The sequence below is a fragment of the Pongo pygmaeus genome, chromosome 2 (genome assembly GCF_028885625.2).
Source record: "Pongo pygmaeus isolate AG05252 chromosome 2, NHGRI_mPonPyg2-v2.0_pri, whole genome shotgun sequence".
Classification (NCBI taxonomy): Eukaryota; Metazoa; Chordata; class Mammalia; order Primates; family Hominidae; genus Pongo; species Pongo pygmaeus.
The window spans coordinates 91486143-91506170 of NC_085930.1; the positions used below are offsets into that span (position 1 = coordinate 91486143).

At 38.8% G+C, this 20028-nt stretch overlaps 1 protein-coding gene across 4 annotated transcripts in view; it reads right to left on the reverse strand.

The window, feature by feature from the left end:
• The window catches only part of PTPRG (protein tyrosine phosphatase receptor type G), a 735948-nt gene that overhangs the window by 299115 nt on the left and 416805 nt on the right, over positions 1–20028 (reverse strand). For all 4 annotated transcript variants that reach the window (XM_063661893.1, XM_054483420.2, XM_063661892.1 and 1 more), the window contains exon 3: positions 8380–8559. In XM_063661893.1, the coding sequence (XP_063517963.1) occupies positions 8380–8559 (180 nt within the window). The remainder of the gene's footprint in view (positions 1–8379; positions 8560–20028) is intronic.

Here is a 20028-nt window from a genome sequence, read left to right on the forward strand (position 1 = left end):
GTAGCACCTGAGCATCGAACCCCAGATGAGAGAAGGGGAGGGTGTCATGGTCTGAGCTGAGAGTTAAAGGAGCTACCCCGGGGAAATGCCAACAAGATGGGAGAACATCAAGAAAGCATCAATGGCCCCCTGGTAGTGGTAATGAGTAAGAGAAAGCCAAGGTGACAGGTACCCAGAGAGCAGGATGGGACACAAGGACAGAGTTTGAGGCACGGACAGTGAGCAGTCTGTGTTTGTCCCAAGACAAATGGGAAGTCCTTGATATGCTTGAGAAAGAGAACAACAAAGAGGGACAGACAGACAGGCAAGATCAGATTAGGGAACTAAGTAGATTACTCTGGCTACTCTGTGGAGAAGGCCTGGGAGGAAAGCAATGCTGGTCAGTAGAAATAAGTGAGGAGCTGATAGCAGTAATCCAGTAAAGAGTCACTGGACGTGCTGAGTAAGAGCAACCTCAGATATCCAAGAGATGATAAACTGCAGGATTATCCTGGGTCTCAGTTAACTCACTGCTAAACTGAGTGAGATGAACAAGGTGGATTAGTTAACACTTTAACCATATAAGGCATGAAAGATGGAGGAGTCTAGCAGAGAACGCTGTACCCTAAAAAAGAAAAAGTTCTTCAAAAAATGGCCTGTAACATTCAGGGTAATTGGTTAATTAGGCTTCTGTCTACACAAAAACTAGTTCCTACTACTGAACTTGGGGACTGAGGCTGTGGGGATAACAAAGAAAATGGAGCTTAGCAGACAGGAAACACAGCTTGCAGAGTACCTAGCCAAAGAGTGACCCAGTGAAATAGCTCCAAGCTCAATTCCAGAGTTCAGGCAAAGCTGGATAGTATTAGAATGAAAGAACCCAAGAATGTGGGCCTTTGAAACAGGAAAATGTATAAAGTAGAGCAAAAGTACACTTAGCATTCCCCAATATAAACAATGCCAAGGGCCCAGATGTTTCCAAACGTCTGTCTACTTGGCTGATGTTCTGCTCTTAATCAGAAGCTTGGCAGTCTCTTTGTAGGTGAAATGACCTATTCATCAGTGACATAAACAAAACTCAGAGTAAAAAAGCAACTGTTGATCAAGGAATGATGACTCCACAATGGTCTACCATCATCGTTCCATATTTACACCTATTAAGGATCATTACATTGAGGAGGCTACTGGAAGTGTTATAATTAAAAATAAAAGTAATGATTGGTACCAGGTGAGTTTGAAACCCTCCCAAAAATACATTTGGGGAATCATTCATGTATTTCACTTTTCCAGGCCCTCCCCATCCAATATTATCAGAGATAAGAGAGGTTTTATTGAAATAAGAACACATTTAGGTTATTATTGGTCAATATCAAAATCTACTCCACAGATACAACAAATAAAAACATTTTTTAAACTTCAGTTCTCTTCTATGGCCAGCTCTAAGTAAGGAAGGAAGACAGGAAGAAGGGCGAGAAGGGGGCCAATGCTAGGAGCAGGGACTGAAAACAGGCAGAATCAGGCAGAGAGACAGAGACATGCCCCAGCGGAGGCAAATGCAAGAAGACACAGGAGGAAATGTGGGAGAGAATGAAACAACAAAAAATGTAAAGGCTCATGGAGAGATCTGTAGAGAAAGACATATCGAGTCCAACAGAATACAAAGAATAGGCAGAGGTTGCAGTGAGCAGAGATTGCACCACTGCACTCCAGCCTAGAGACAGAGTGAGACTCCATCAAAAAAAGAAAAAGAAAAAGAAGGGTGGAGGGAGAGAGGGAGGGAGGGAGGGAGGGAGGGAGGGAGGGAGGGAGGGAGGGAGGGAAGGAAGGAAGGAAGGAAGGAAGGAAGGAAGGCAGGCGGAAAGCCTAGACTATCAGAAATATATGAAGACACACACATACACAATACACACACACACCCATACCCACACACCCACACCCCCCTCACACACACACAAACACACTTTTCCTAGAAACTTCCTAACCAATCTCTTGATTACTAAAGGCATCCGTATTACACTTGAGCAACCATGCCACTGTTGGATCACATCTTGCATGAGGGCTAGGCACAAAAGTCCATCAGTCTTGGAGGGAAATCAGACATCATGAAGATTGCTATCGAAAACCTTGTAATGAGCCAGGCGCAGTGGCTCATGCCTGTAATCCCAGCACTTTGGGTGGCCGAGGTGGGGCAGATTGCTTGAGGCCGGGAGTTTGAGACCAGCCAGGCCAACATGGAGGAACCCTGTTTCTAATAAAAATATAAAAATGAACTTGGCGTGGTGGCATGCACCTGTAATTCCAGCTACTTGGGAGGCTGGGACATAAGAATCACTTGAACCTAGGAGACGGAGGTTGCAGTGAACCAAGATGGTGACATTGCATTCCAGCCTGGGCAACATAGCAAGACTCTGTCTCAAAAAAAAAAAAAAAAAAAAAGAAAAAGAAAACCTGTAAGGTGCCCATCTAAAGTGGTAGCCTGGTGCTGACTCTCAGTAAGACTCACAAATCCTTGTCTCAACTGACCTTGGAAGAGACAAGTGGCTCTTCAGGGCTGCAGAGAGGCAGCAGTCAACAGGGCAAAGATTATCTTTCAACTCCAGATACTTGCTTGACCTTGGGGAGGGGTAGTTACCCCTGGCCGGTGTCTGAGCAGAGCAGCAGAGCTACATCCTCCTCCAACACTTAGCTTGGGTCACAAGCTCAGTCAGGGAAATAGCATGTGGAAATGACCAAGGTTGTTAAGATTTCATTTTTCTCTTTTTACCAGCTTGCAATTAGTTTGTTCATTATTTAGCTTGCCTCTGTGTGCTCTTAAGTTGCTACTCTACTGAAAACTTCTAAGAGTCAGGTAAAGTAAACACAATGCAACAGTGTCCTACTACTTGCCTTACTTTTATGGGCTCAGTAACATACTAGAAAATGACTCTTGACTTCCCCATCTATACATAGTTTCCCTCCCATTGATTCTTGTGTGAATTGAATAACCATATTTTGAATCCACCTGTATCAGGCACTATGGCATATGCAGACAAATAGGGAAGACTGTAGGCAAAGAAAAAATAGAATCAACCAATACAATGTGAGAAGATGAAAGTAGCATGCCTTGTGGTAAACACATTTACTATTTGTCCTCAGTGTGGGATATAAGAAAAAGTAGTTTAAAAAAAAAAACAAAATAAAAACCCTCCCAATAGTTAAAATTCATAGAAGGCCACCACATCTTATTAACATACATCAGAAGCACCGTCTAAGTATTAAATTCTGATCATTTTGCTGGAAGCTAATGCTAGGAACAGCAAGATTGTCTTGAAATGTTATTGATGAATGCATTACCTTTTCATTCTACAAAAATGAAAGAAAGGGAAATAACTTTAGATGAAATCAAATGGGAACTGGCACAATAGATAGTTACGGCTCCTCAGGAAGAAATAGAGAGATGCTATCTGTCTTGTGAAGATATTTTAGACAATTTTCGAGAAGTGGGCTAGGTACAACCAAGTTGCTCTATTGATTATGCTGGATAGGATATATAGCACTCTCAGGGGGTTAAGACAGATCTGAACATTTAAGCTGTTTTATGGGAGAGTTACTGTCTGTATGTAATAGGCTGCTTTAAATATTAACTTTCTATATTCATATTTTAATATACAAAAGACAGAGTCTATTTTACAGATAAGTGACCTGTAAATTTCCATCAGAAAAGAATAAATACTCCCTCTTGAATTTATTTCCTGGAATATAAAGTTCCACAAAATACTCTAAAATACTTTTAGGTATGCAAGATAGATATAAAATGGATGGCACAAAGACAGACCATGTGGCTTATGATACATGAATTTTTTTAAATTAAACTTAATTTTTCTCAGAATAGCAGATTCACATGCAGTTGTAAGAAATAATGCACAGATACCACGACCCCTTTAATCCATTTCTCTTAATTGTACCATCTTTCAAAACTAGTACAGTGAGCCGGGCACAGAGGCTCACGCGTGTAATCCCAGCACTTTGGGAGGCAGAAGTGGGCAGATCACCTGAGGTTGGGAGTTCGAGCCCAGGCTGACCAACATGGAGAAACCCCGTCTCTACTAAAAATATAAAAAATTAGCCGGGTGTGGTGGTGCATGCCTGTAATCCCAGCTATTCGGGAGGCTGAGGCAGGAGAACTGCTTGAACCCAGGAGATGGAGGTTGCAGTGAGCTGAAATCACACCATTCCACTCCAGCCTGGGCAACAAGATCGAAACTCCATCTCAAAAAAATAAATAAATAAATAAACCAAACAAACAACAACAAAAAAAACTATACTACAGTGATAGGTGGTTTCTTAAAAAAAAAAAAAAAAAGAATTAGGTTGCCTATCAATATTATTCAATGTGGAAATTATCAACCCCACCCTAATTTAGCCTGCACTAATATGTACTGTTCAGTTGAATTTATATGATCCAGACAAAACAGAGCAAATAAATACTCATTTCTCCAAAATTCTAAAAAATTTATGAACTCATGTGGCATGTTAAGATCTACAGAATAGCCAAGCATGGTGGCTCATGCCTGTAATCCTAGCATTTTGGGAGGCTGAGGCAGGCAGATCACTTGAAGCCAGGAGTTCAAGACCAGTCTGGCCAACGTGGCAAAACCTTGTCTCTACTAAAAATACAAAAATTAGCCGGGCATGGCCGGGCACGGTGGCTCACGCCTGTAATCCCAGCACTTTGGGAGGCAGAAGTGGGCAGATCACCTGAGGTTGGGAGTTCGAGCCCAGGCTGACCAACATGGAGAAACCCCGTCTCTACTAAAAATATAAAAAATTAGCCGGGTGTGGTGGTGCATGCCTGTAATCCCAGCTATTCGGGAGGCTGAGGCAGGAGAACTGCTTGAACCCAGGAGATGGAGGTTGCAGTGAGCTGAAATCACACCATTCCACTCCAGCCTGGGCAACAAGATCGAAACTCCATCTCAAAAAAATAAATAAATAAATAAACCAAACAAACAACAACAAAAAAAACTATACTACAGTGATAGGTGGTTTCTTAAAAAAAAAAAAAAAAGAATTAGGTTGCCTATCAATATTATTCAATGTGGAAATTATCAACCCCACCCTAATTTAGCCTGCACTAATATGTACTGTTCAGTTGAATTTATATGATCCAGACAAAACAGAGCAAATAAATACTCATTTCTCCAAAATTCTAAAAAATTTATGAACTCATGTGGCATGTTAAGATCTACAGAATAGCCAAGCATGGTGGCTCATGCCTGTAATCCTAGCATTTTGGGAGGCTGAGGCAGGCAGATCACTTGAAGCCAGGAGTTCAAGACCAGTCTGGCCAACGTGGCAAAACCTTGTCTCTACTAAAAATACAAAAATTAGCCGGGCATGGCCGGGCACGGTGGCTCACGCCTGTAATCCCAGCACTTTTGGAGGCTGAGACGGGCAGATCACCTGAAGTCAGGAGTTCCAGAGCAGTCTGGCCAGCGTGGTGAAATCCCGTCTCTACTAAAAATACAAAAATTAGCCGGGGGTGGTGGCGCGCACTCCTGTAGTCCCAGCTACTCGGGTTGCTGAGGTGGAAGAATTGCTTCAACCTGGGAGGCGGAGGTTGCAGTGAGCCGAGACTGCGCCATTGCACTCTGGCCTGGGTGACAGAGCGAGACTCTGCCTCAAAAAAAAAAAAAAATTAGCCGGGCATGGAGGTGGGTGTCTGTAATCCCAGTTACTCAGGCCGATGAGGCACAAAAACTGCTTGAACCCGGGAGGCAGAGGTTGCAATGAGCTGAGATCATGCCACTGAACTCCAGCCCGGGCAACAGAGTGAGACCGTCTCAAAAAAAAAAGACCTACCAAATGAAGGAAGTTTCTATTAGTGTTAAAACAAAACAATACAAGTTGATTTCTGCACCCAAGTTTCTAAACCACCATAAGTTAAAACTCTTTCAAGAGATTAAAAAAAAAAATGCAAAAATGCACGTTCTTTGTTTCAAATTGCATATAACTGGTTGTCACTTTTTAAAAACCCTTTCTACAGAATCATCTTAGAGTATTTACGATATATTGGCCTATCTAATATTATGTTGCGAATTTTACAGTAATAAGTTGTATGAGAGTAACAAAGATTTATTTCTGCTTCTCCGAACACTGTGCTTCTGAAATTTCTGAGACTGATGGCTTCGTATTCGGATAGCTTTGCTCTAAAATCAAGTGCATGCACTCAGAGATATGCAACAGGTTGTGGATCACTCTAGGAAGCCAGGAGAGTGACACAGATTGATAATCAGCTTCTGGAAGACCAAGGTCATGAATCAACTTGCATTGAGTGAACCCTACATACGTCTAAAACCTGTCATTGGTGATACGAAGCTGAAAGCTGTCACTGAAACGTGTTATCTTTGCCGAAGGCTGTCAAGCATTGCAAGTCAAGTAGAAAACCATATCAGAGAGCCCAGTGATTGTCTTTGACAGCCCTCCAGAATTTGGTGCTGAGGTGGTACTCAGTTCCAATCTGATTGCACCCAGTGTGGCAAAGCTCTCGCCCACTACATTTAGATGGTCTGAAGATAAATAATCTCATTGCAGTTATCCTAAGAACACCATATTTAAAACATAAAGTAGGGCAACTGATAGGTAAATTCTGAATTTTAACAATAAGCACACAATCTGTGCTGGATTGGTAGAGAGGTGAGGATGAAAAGGTACGTACAGGCCAGGTGCAGTGGCTGTAATCCCAGCCCTTTGGGAGGTCGAGGCGAGGAGATCACCTGAGGTCAGGAGTTCGAGACCAGTCAGGCCAACATGGCGAAATTCTGTCTCTACTAAAAACACAAAAACTAGCTGGGAGTGGTGGCACATGCCTGTAATCCCAGCTACTTGGGAGGCTGAGGCAGCAGAATCGCTTGAACCTAGGAGGTGGAGGTTGCAGTGAACCAAGATCATGCCACTGCACTCCAGCCCGGGCAACAGAGTGAGACTCCGTCTCAAAAATAAAAAAAATTACGTACAAATAACATTATTGGATCATCAGTTTTTTCTAAGCAGCTACTCATATAGATGAATCAAGCTACAGGAGAGGGTCACCTGCTTTAACACAGGAAGCAGAATTGTTTCTGGGGGACATTATAAAAAAGGCCCAAAGCCAGGAATCACTGCGCTAAGTGAGTGGGAAGCAATTCTATGAACATACCAGGCAAACTCGAAGCAATCAGCTATGAATAATCTCAAACGATGGTTTGGAGAAAGAAAGAAAATGGATCCCTAAAGCTGCCCATTTAGCCAGTTAGGTTATTTTAAAAAAAAAAAAAAAAAAAAAAAGGCAACTTTGTGACCTACAACATGAATAGGATCAAAGGGCTAGGAGCGAAGTCATTTTCACCCAGCATGAGGGCTCTGACAGCCAAGGCTCCTGAAAGGGATTACTAACAGTGGTTCACAGTGACATCCTTGGTTACAAAGGGTTCACTTTAAAAAGAGAAAGAGAAAAAAAAACTTCCTTTAATGGGCCAAAGTTGTAAGTAGTTAAGTAATAAGAGTGAAAAATATCTTTAGGCATCAACAGAACCGCAGGTAACACTAAGCAGAGATGTAATACAACATCCCAGAGCTTATTTTCAGATTGTACAGTGGAGCACAGCAAGGCATTCTCTGGTACTTACAAGGACAATCTATAAACTGATATTTGCACAACAGTAATTGAGAGGGAGGCAGCTCTTCGCATTAGCAATGGCAAAAAGACGATGCTGCATATTCACAAATCCCAAAGTGACAAGTGGAAGAATTGAATTGCTGGTCTGATACACAAAGGGATGAGACAGTTCATCTGTACTCGGAAGTAATAAAAAATATTAATAAAGCAAAATCTCAAGAAAGATAAGAATTCTGTTTTCATTTGCATATTTGGCACAATGTTACCTGATAGAACTTTCTGCAATGAGAGAATGTTCTCTGTCTGGGCTGCCCAATAGGGTGGTCACTAGCCGTATGTGGCTGATAAGCACTTGAAATGTACCTAGTACAACTGAGGGACCAAATTTTCATATTATTTAATTTTTAATTAAAACTTAAATGGAAGTAGTCACATGTGGCTAGTGGCTACCAGATTGGGTAGCTTTCTGAAAGTCCTTCTACATACCTTACACCTATTAACTCATTTAATCACTACAATCCTAGGTCTAGATGTATAATATTTTATTATCTACAGTTTATATTTCTTAAAAAATGAAGCCACAGGGTGATTAGCCACAGAGTGATTTACTGAGTTACATAACTTGTTCTGAAACTAAGGACTGATTTAGGCTCCCTACAGCAATGTGCACTATTTAAGGAGCAAGTCATGGTTAAGGTAAACACCAGAGACATCCAAAAATAGTTCCTGTTGCTCTGTGGACAAATAAAGAAGCCATTGTCTACCTGTTTTCCCTGTGTTTTTCATCCAGGTTTTGTTAGAAGACTCATTGTCGAAGCCATCGAGTTGCAGTTCCTGGTATTCTTCCCCAACACGCGCATACTGGTCTAAAATGTCAACAGGAGACTGGTGATGGCCCCCACAGCTGACACTAGACGTGACCCAGTGCTCAGGACCATAGGCACCTGTTGAAAGAAGACAACACTTTAATCCTCATGGTTCAAGGGTCAGCGATAAAATGAATAAATCTTAGGAAGCTGGGCACTGCATCTCTCAACATGTCCCCAATCCAAAGAGGTGAATGTACTGAAAACTATGAATCAAACCCATTGGCCTGATGTGGCAACAAGATTTCAGAAAAGATGTTACTTAAGTTAGTTTTGCTTCTTGATTTACAATCAAACATTTGCTAACTTTATCTTTAATCAGGTTAAGAGAGTTGTGTAGAAGGGCTGTTAGGGTTGTCCATATTTCTGACAATTTTTAAATGTTTCCTAAAATAAGTAGAGCATTTATTCACAAAAAAAAGCACCTTCATCAAGTTAGCATGTTTTGCTACTGTGGGCAATATCCTAAATACAACTTTCTTCTTAGCCCATAAAAGACTGTAAACACGAAAAAGGGGAAAAAAATTAGAGGCAACAGAAAACTAGATGAGAGGCATTACAAATGATGGAGGCAATAAAGGCAGGTTTTTCCTTTGGCTAATTGTTAAAGATTTTTCAGTTTGGCTCTCATTTGTACACTTGAGTGTTAAGACACTCATCTCTCCTTTTCAATCCTTCTCTCTCATAGAAAATGCAGGTATAAAGTTACCTTCAGACTGGACTCTGCACTCATATAAATAAAGAATTTGGGGGGACATATGCCACAGAAATAAACGAAGAAAGCACAACCATAAAGCATAATTCTAATAGGTACCAATCAGGCATAAATACAGAAAACACACTGCATTTGCCTCCTTGTCCTATTTGGAAATGAAATATTATGGGAGCAGTTTCTATTACGTTGACTACAGGCTCTTAGACTTTTCTGCATCCTACTTTTAACCTTGTTGACACAACAAAGCGGGAGTAGCCTGCTGAAACAACTTTTGCTGGAAAGATTAAGATTGAATCCTTTATTGAGAATTAGATAAGAAAAAACTTCACAATTTTTAGCAAGTAAAACACAGGCTTCCCAATGAGAAAGCTTAATGTGTGTATATACATTCATCTACAGAAATACTGGTAGATGGGTGGGGATTTTTGTGCCTCCTGTATACTTAGCCTCGTACAATGGAAGACACAAAGAAATCTTGTTTAGTTTATTAGTAGGTAAGTCTAACTACTAGCCTTGTTAGTTTAGTAGCAGATAAACCTCCCTACCACTAAATAAGAGCCCACATGAGTGGCTGCCACCCAATCATTTGCCATGGCTTTCCCCATTCCCCAAAAACTGGTAGCAGTTCACAGTAGATACAAACAATGGTACAAGAAAAATGGGACAATCATGGAAAGTATTTTCCATTATGGTAAGGGAGGTTTCATGGCTGCAAGAGCAATGGATATAGCTCCTTTAAAATGATGCATATTTTTGCTATCTGGAAAATACCGCAGCCTCACTCTAACGCTTCAGTCATTTTCCCTAATCCTCATCCCAAAGAGTAAGATAAAAACAGACTATCCAAATGAACATGTTTGCTGACTGGCAAAGGTCTAGCAACCTTGGGGCACTTTTAAGTCATTTATAAGTCTCACGCTACTATCTGGAAAAAGTTCACATCACCATTTTCTTCACTGCACGATTCCAACTAAATTGTCATAGGCTTTTCACTCATGTATTTTTTTACCTCTTTGTCAAATTCCCTATGACTGTGATGAGTCACAAAGGGATAGTATGCATTTGCCATATATTTAGCCAAATTTTATTTTGGCCAAACTTTATTTTCATCTTGCATCTATGTATTTGGAGAAAAGAAAAAAAAGGAGACGAACGAGACATAAGGAATGGCTCTAATTATCCTGTCTACAGCTTAAATTTTCTTCCAGATGCCAAAACAATCTATTGAAAAACCAAATAAAGTGATTGTTGATTTATTAGACGGCTGACCAAAATAGGAATTTTACTTAGCCACAATTGAGCTTGTAAATCCAAATTATGGAATCTAATGTTTTAATATCATAATATCATATGTGTATATATGCATGCCTTCTAGAAACTTACAGTACAATAAAATTACACTCAACAGAGAAAAATGATATGGGACACAGTAAAATAAATCCAAATACATATGACTCAAATAATAGATGCAAGCCATCATTTTTAAAAACAGATACCTGATAATTATCCTATTACTAACAATTTAAAAAATACTCTGCAATGTCAGAAAAGTACTTGCCATTCATATTATTTCTCATAACCTTCCAGACATGTGTAAAATATAATTTATCACTCTATAAAAATATAATCTGGGTTCATACCAGTGGGATTCATTTATTTACTGGTAACAATCTGAAGATTTAAGCCGACTACATGCTTGCTTTCACACTTCCACCCAATATACGTTCAAGTGCAATTTTAATTGAAACTGATCTTCCACTTCAGATTTCAAATTAATTCTTCTTTGGAGTAGTTCATGCTTCAGACACCCTTGCCTTGCAAAAACCCCTATGTCATTAGCAGAGGAAACAGAACACTTTTTCCAAGCTTGGAGGTATTGATTATCTATTCTCACATCGAAGCACCATTGGCATTCCACACTGTATAAATCTCTTCAGTGTTAAGACACTTTATAAAAGACTAAGAATTATACCATTAATCATTTGCAGTTCCACAAGACTCATAGTATTGAATGCTTTGTTTTTCACAAATTTGAATAAATACTTTTAAGTAAAAAAAAAAAAAAAAGATACTAAATAAAGGCTATGGTTAACTTAAACCTAGTTGGGAAGAGATGAACACTTAACAAGAAGCCTTCCTCTCTCAGACATGATATTACCCATCTAAAATAAGAATAAGAAGTCACTTGCACTTTAGTTTCCTCTTACTGACTCTTTCTTAGAAGTAACAAGACATCTGTATTTTGGCAGCAAGATCCTTCTGAATGGCTCACCAACTCCAACACTTCAATCTAGTACACAAGTCCGTGTTCTCAAAAGGGAAGAGGTAAGGGCAGGGGTAGAAATCACAGGGCAGTTTGGGCTGCCAAAAGTAATTTCCTGTTCACCTGATGAAAGTCTTAAAGAAATGAGATTTTGATTGAGACATACTGCCAACCTCTAAGTACTAAGGGAATGTAATAGTGTTTCTCATTCAACATGTGATGACAAATATATTCTTTTTAATGAATTCAATAAACACATCTGAAACCCCCGGCTAAAAGTTTGATCTCAGGGTAAACGTCCCTTTGTGACGGATACACAGGGGTTCTTGGTTTCCTTTGGATCCCATTATCACTATTGTATAATTTACCATTTATACCTAAATGTCTGTCTTCCCCACTAGTGGTAAACTCTGAGAACTGGTTCCTTCTATATCTTGTACAACTTCATTCCAATGCCTATCACAGGGGCTCACATACAGTAAGCCCTTAAAACATATTTTTAGGTACAAATAAATGAAATGAAAGAAGAGAGAACTGAAAGAAGACATTAAAGAGTGGCAGAGTTCCACTCTTTAATATGATGATTCAATCATATTAAATATGATTGTCATATTAAATATGACAATTGTTCAATATGATGGTTGTCATATTTATTTTAGTTTGAGTTTACACATCTATCTACTGACTTCTTGCTAAGTATTCCTCACTCCCTTGGTCTCCAGAGCCAGGATGTCAACTTCAGGAGTAAATACTCCTTTTCGTTCTTCACTAGTATATTAAATTCGTTTGAACTGTGACAAGGTAAAATAAGCTCCAAGTATGCGATATCCATGAAAGAACCCATGTGCAAACTTAACAAGCCCAGCAAAGGTGACTATGGCTTTTTAAAGAAAGGGTGCAGCAGAACTCTTGCTTTCGATGCCTTCTGCGAAGCATCATCATTTTTAAAGTGCTCTTATTTTTTCTATGCTTTAACAGACCTCTGTAATCAAAGAAGGTCAATCAAAGAGGAAATTTAGTCTTAATGATCAATCCATCACTGTTATCAATTTAAATACAGAATCAACACTTGCTCAGTCCTAGACAGTGCTGAGAAATGGGAGATAAGGAGCAGGGCTGCCCCAGTTCTCTTGGACAATTTAAGCTGCCTGTGGCTCGCAGCCCCTCCTCTGTACAATGAGGTGCCCAGATACCAAAGGGTGGCTGTAAGGATTATATTAGATAATCCATGTGCTTAGAGCATTATCAAACACCAGAAGTTCAATAAGTGCTGCCCGCCATAATTACTGCCTTTGTTACTGGCTTGTAAATGTACAGCAGACTGTCAAGAAACTGACTAGGCAATGGATGGAACAGACATGTAGCCCACCCAACGGCTAAGGCAGGTGGGTGCAAGCATTTCATGGCATGCAAAGGGAGAGGAGGGGCCCCACCTTCCCAGGAGAGAACTTATGGTGGGGGTGACACTTGAGTGAAGTCACTTCCTGCAGTGCAGAGAAGTTTACTAGCCCGTGGTCATCTTACTCAGGCATTTCCCATTTGGGCAGAGGCCAAGAGTCAAAAGTAGAGTTAGCCCCTCTGGCAAGAAGAGCTTAATCCCATCTTTGGCTAGATTTAGTGAGTAAGTTCCCAGTGGAGAGGCCTAGCACACATCACCTTAGTCAAGTGATGAAGGTTAACATCCCCAGTGAGACCACATGGCTACCTTGGACATCTGACAGGAAGTGGTAAGAAGGGCAAATCACCTCCGTGGTATTCTTTCCAAAAATTCACAACCCCGGTATAATCATAGGGAATATATCAGACAAACCCAAATTGGGGAACATTCTATATAATTGACAAACACTCCTCAAAAGTGTCAAGGTCATGAGAAAGACTAAAACACTGTCAGAGACCAGAGAAGATCAAGGAGACACAGACAATAAATAGAATGTGGTGCTCTAGATTGAATGGTGGAATCAAAAACAAAAATTAATGGAAAAACTCATGAGCTCTGAGTAAAGTTTGGTGCTCAGTTAATAGTAAACACACCCATGTTGGGTTCCTAGTAGGTCCTTGTCAAAAGGTCATTCTTTTGTGGCTACTCTGCCAACGAAATGAAGAAATTATGGAGGAAACTGCATAGAAGCCAAGTAAAATATAAGTTGTGTTAAATGACTTAAATTTTACTATCCAGGTTTTACTGGGTTTACTGGTATGCACTTAGGCCGTTGTCTATGGCATGATAGATGAGGGAGATGGGCACTAATTTATGGGTAATACTGGGATGACTGTCATATCCTTTTTGGATAAACGGAGTCTGCAAACACAAAAGACGAAGGAAACAAGAGACTAGGGTAAAGAAAATAATCAAGTTCATGGGTGATATTATTCAAGCTTATATAAAAACCTTATATAAAGTTGGATAAATTCAGTTTCTAAAGCTGTCACTAAGAAAAACATCATTAGCTTAATCTATAGCTCATTTGTGCATTAAAATAATCCACTTCTACCTCCTTAGTGTGCCATTCACAAGTCACTGTATTTTTCTCATTTTGAGATGTTACAATTCAGTAAACTAGCATCAGGAAGACATATTTCTACAGTAGGGAGAATAAATCACACAATTGGAGATTAATTCCAACGGGTCTGTTTAAGGCAGACAGAATTCCTCATGTGAAAATAATGGCAAATACTGTAAATCTGGGCTTGAATCTGAGACTTCACTTCATACTCAGTTTCTTTAAGGCAGATTTAGCCCAAAGGACTTGGTCGACACATATAAATCTTAAATCAATGCTAGTTAATTCTATTCAAATAAATATCAAATAAAAATCTGAGAGAAACACCTTAATGTTGCCCTACCATCAGCCCCAGCAATACTACTTGAAAAGTCCAAACAAGGACAAATAAAACTGGTCAACAACAAGAATTTTCTACAATTTAAGCAAACTGTCTCACTTCAGTATAGTTCTCTGTTAATAACTGACCTAAGATAAAAGTTGTATGAGCATAGAAATCATACTTTTATCTAAAAGCAAGGAATTTCACATACCTATCTATGATTCATGTTCCAAACAGTGGTTTCTTTAAATACATAAGAGGTTCTTTGCTGAAAATAAGCATGTACCTTGAATTTATTTTACCACAATAGATACAAATAATGGTTCCTATTCACTAATGAAAAGCCATTAAAAATAATGAATTCTGTCTAAATCTAATTAAAAACAAAACTAATATACATGTTATGTGCTGTTTCTAGTCAAATATGCTATTAATGCCTCCCTCAATAAACTTACATTACAAATATTACCTGAATCCAGGCTTATTACTCTGCATCTTGTTGTCTACTTTTAACCAACAGCAACAATCCAAAAATATGTGTTATCATTTTTTTACCTATTATAATTAATGCTTTTTATCCGAAATCAAATACACGTTTAAATTATTCCATGTTTTAATTAAAATCTTTATGGGATTCTGCTTACAATTCTTTTGCATTCTCCAGTACTGGTAGCTTAATTACTTCTTGTGCATTTATTGTTTGTGTGTACACAAAAAATGGAAAACGTCTTAAAAGGCATGCATATTACTGCTTGCCACTATTTTTACTTTATTCATATTCAATTATAAAGCTGTTCAACTTTGTTGATAGAAATAGTCTAAATTTTAAGCCAGTTAAGAAAATATACAGTTACTTTGCAAATAATGAAATACACATTTTTTGGTTTTAAATTTAAGGTGTGAACACTGCAGTACTCCATTTCATATCAATGGTGTGCTTTAAGAAAACTATCAACAACTAACCATAATACCAGAAGTAATATCAGACAATAACACCAGAAATAGAAACTACTTTGTTCATTTTTTAATACCATTGTCTGTCTAATTTCCCAGGGTGTCTATTTTAGGACTGGATGTTAAAACTATTTCAGGTAAAATTTCATTCAGTACCGATGACTAAACTGGAGGTCCCAGACTCTAATCCTGATAGTAATAGCTTCCCTGGAGCCTGTTTTACTGTTCTGGAAAAGGAGGGTACTAAAAAGAGTAAAGATGGCAATAATGGCTACCTTTTAGTTCTGAGCCACAGACCTCTAGGCTGAGTAAAGGCTCAAAAGGAGTTGACTGATTAGTGATACCTGCATGGGTGTGTAATATGACATTATTAGAGTACAAACCATGAACATACATGCCATCCACACACTGCAAGATTCTGAAGGTCCTTCAAAGACTTAAAAGTCTTTGACCTATGCATGTTTAGGTGTATCTGGGATTTAAAAGTTATATCTTTCAAGTTGAATCCACTCCACATCCAAACATTCATTTAAAATGTCTACCAATAATTGGGATCATTTATTCACCCAAAACCTAACTAGTCTGACTTAAAGTTGTACCAACTTCATTCCTGCTTCTCATAGATACAACATGAAACTGGCTTCAAGAAGTATCTGAGATACTAACAAAGTTATCACAATTCTTACTAGCCAATGCCAAACATCTTAAGTGTTTATAAAATGGAGATGAGTTGGTTCCAGACCTGAAGTTTTCAACCTTAAAGTTAGGTACACCCTCAAATAGTCAACATTTGGACTAATATGTTCTTTTAGAATCCTGACTTTCCATCGAGACATAATAGAAAGAATCATCCAAGGATTAAAAATGTCACACAACAGACTACAAAGAGCACTGGGCAAGGTGACTGGCAACTTGAGTTCTAGTTCAAGGATAACAAGTAAGATTTACCTTGCATGCTGGCTCCAAATAACTCACAAATTGTATGACTAGTTATTCATAAAGACAAAATTAATGAGCAATACCTCTCTAGGGAGACAGTCATGTCACATATTTGCTCTTTCCATTCCAGTTTCATCTCTGGAGAGTGGACATGAATATGGCAGTGGTGATGTTTTATAAGAATTCAATTTTGTTACATGTAAATTACAGGGTTACATTAGATCACCTCTAAAGCTCCTAAGAGTTCTAAATTCAATTGGAGCACGTCCTGTAATACCTGGAAGAATCAAATAGACACAAAGTATTTGTTGATAGTCCAGCCGACCTCCAAACCCCACCAAGTACCTTACTAAAAGTAACCACGAGGATGTGATAAGGGTTTAATAAATGATTTACACCAAGATCATGTCCAACAGTACTTGGCACATACCAAGTACTCACTAAACATGATTATCCATACTTTCCTCTAGGAACACACATCCAAATACTAATATCTAAATGGCATGACCCTAACCCAGCTTCAGAAACAGCACCTGACTAATACATGGCAATTAGTGGAATCTCATCCTCCTTGACAAGAGATTGAATCAGCAAAGGGTGCTCACCCAGGCCTAAGTCAATTAGTGCCTGGAAGATTTCTCAGTTCAGAGGGTGATATGGTTTGGCTATGTCCCCATCCAAATGTCATTTTGAATTACAGTTCCCATAATCCCCATGTGTCATGGAAGCGACCAGGTAGAGGAAAGTGAGTCATATGGGCAGTTTCCCCCATCCTGTTCCAGTGATACTGACTGAGTTCTCACGAGATCTGACGGTTTTATAAGGGGTTTCCCCCTGTGCTGGGCACTCAATCTCTGTCCTGCCACCCAGTGAAGAGGTGCCTTCTGCCATGATTGTAAGTTTCCCAAGGCCTCCCCAGCCATGTGGAACTGAGTCAATTGAACCTCTTTTCTTTATAAATTACCCAGTCTCAAGTATTTCTTCATAGCAGCATGAGAATGGACTAATACAGAGGGACTGGTTTAGGTTGGTACTATTCACAAGGCAAGGCCCAAAATTTTGTTCAGAGCCTGTGGGGGGAGAAGAGGTCCTCCTCCCTTGAATGTGAATGAAGAAGGAAGGGAGCAGAATGACCTGCAATCAGGAGGGAAGCAGCTGAGGGCCAAAGCTGAAAAGTAAAAAGACAGTAACAAGAGAAAGGGGGGAAAATAGAGAGGAAGATCTGATCAAACCATGTCTGAATTTAAATTTTATCTCTAGACTTTTCAGTTTTAACTGCCTTTGTATTTTAACCCATCTGAGTAGGCTTTGTGCTATTTGTAACTAATAAATATAGGATATAATCAAAATGCTGGTTTAAGAAGACCAACATTTAAATTATTCGATGTTTTCACTAAGACGAAAATGTCAAATTATAAAGATAAAAATCAGGAATGCATTCTGGATGGAATATATAAAAATAACAACCATAAATTCCCTCCTCCTTCTCCCTCTTTCTTCCTATCTTCTTTCCCTATAAGAGAAGGACGAACTTGGCTAAGGTTTTAAAGATTCATTTAGACAAAAGAAGAAGAAACAAGCTCTGAAGTCCATTGCTGTAAATTTTTACTCTGTTAACACAGCAGTCATGGGATAAAAATCCGTGAAGCACTTAACAAGAATAGCTCCCTCTTACCGAAGTCTTCTGCCTCAGAGACATGCCACCGCTCAAGTTATCATGTGGGAAAGACTTGCTGAGGTGAGCACACATTATGCTGAAAAGTCAGAGATGCAACCCAGAGAGCAAAACAAAACTGACAGTTAAGGTCTGGTTTAAACATGGCCAGGATTTCCTTTCTTTGTATGGAAGGGCTTTTTCACACCATTACTCAGTATCATGCTCCACAAGGTTTCGTTAAATATTTAAAAAGATGCTCAAGCTCATGAGAAATTTCAATCACGAGTAGGAAAAGGGAAAAATTCCCAGAGACAGAATTTGGGAGTTTGCTGTTTAGGAGGGCTGAGGGTCTGTATACCAACCCACTGACATAAAGTCTGAGAGGAAAAAAAAAAAGAAATTAAAAACAGTTTTACAAGGCACTCACTCAACAGCACAGGGACCTGGTGTGGATGGCATGTGGGACTAGGAAACACTTCACAGGGTGCAGACAGGATGATTAACTCACTTCCTGTGACAACCATAAAAGGAGGAATGTTTGCTCCAAAATATATTAACTATTAAATGCTATATGGGGAAATGTCTAGACATAAAGCACCATATTTATGAGGTAAAGCCAAAACAACATGATGAATTCTCTGTCCCACTGTCACACTGTGAATACTTGATTTTAACTCGTACTTCTCTCTATTTCAATAAATTCATAGTGTAAGTAACTTCCAGTAAATGAGACCTAGGAAAAAAATTAGAGGGATTTTAGCAGAAATAATAGTCATAAAAATCACCTAATCAGAGAGGCCTTCTGACCTAACTATCTAAAATAGCATCCCTAGCCACTCTCTATTTTGTTAGCTTTGTTAATTTCTCTTCCTAGTACAAGGCCCATGAGAAAATGAGCTTCATGATGTCAGACTTGTCTATTTTCATATCTGTTCAATAGGGATAGGACTAGGGTAAGGCAAACAAGGCACTCACCAAAAATTCAGTTATCAAAACAAATAATATTTCAAAAGTGTCGTAAAATTTTAAATGAGTTCAAAAAATCTGTGAAGAGCAGACAAAGAAAGATATTATCAGTAACAGTGCTGTGCAAAGACTATTGGACTCTGAACCAAAACGAAAAATCAATAACCATATTGCATCAAAATCTGAATTATCTTGATAGCTGAGTTTTTAAACATCCAAGTCCTACTTCTGCTATCAAATGACTAACATCAACAATCCATCATCCATTTGGAGAATATTCACTATATTCATTGTAATGAAAACTTTCTACATTTTATCTTCTTTGATCCTTTCAACAATTTGTGTCAAATATGCCCTAGCTTCCCCATTTTACAGATAATGAAACTGAGGCTCAGAAGCTAGGAAACTTGCCCTCGTGTAGTATGTGTAAGATCAAACAGTCAATTCCAGATCTATGGGACTAAACCATGCTCCAAAACAGGCGTTTGCAAACTATGGCCTGTGAGTCAAATCCAGCCCACAACCTGTTTTTATAAACAGTTTTATTGGAACTTGGTCATATCCATTCATTCATATATTGTCTAAAGATCAGATTTGAGTAGTTTTAAAAGAGAGAGCAAAGTCTAAAATATTTATCATCTGCCCTTACAGAAACTGTTGACCTTGGCTCTAAATCACAAAATAATGCTTCCCTGGCAGAAATACAGCACATAGGTAATATGTACATCTGCATACCTTATGTACCAGCAACTTAATACATATGTTTACAAGAAAGCATATTAAATGTCAGCAATGTGTATAATATGAAAGAATTGGCAATAATGCAAATATCCACCGCTAGAAACTTGCTAAGCAAACTTATTTTATTACATAATACTATGCAACGGTCCAAAACTGGACGACCTTACTCTAGAACAAACTTCAAATGAATCCAAGATTTAAATGTTTAAAATAAATATATAAAAGTATAAGAAGCAGTTGTGGGAAGAATTAGAGTAGGGAAAGCATTTCTACATATTAACTAGAAGCCAAAAAAGACTGATAAAATCAAATACAACAAAGAATACTTAATGTTCTGCATTGGAGGAACTACAGTAAAAAACATCGAAAGACAAATGACCAGCAAAACACATTTGCAATCCATACTGCAAAAGTAAAAGTTCTCTAGTACGCAAAGAGATTCTAGAAATCAATCAGCTCTAAATGTCAGCCAGGCATGGTGGCTTACAC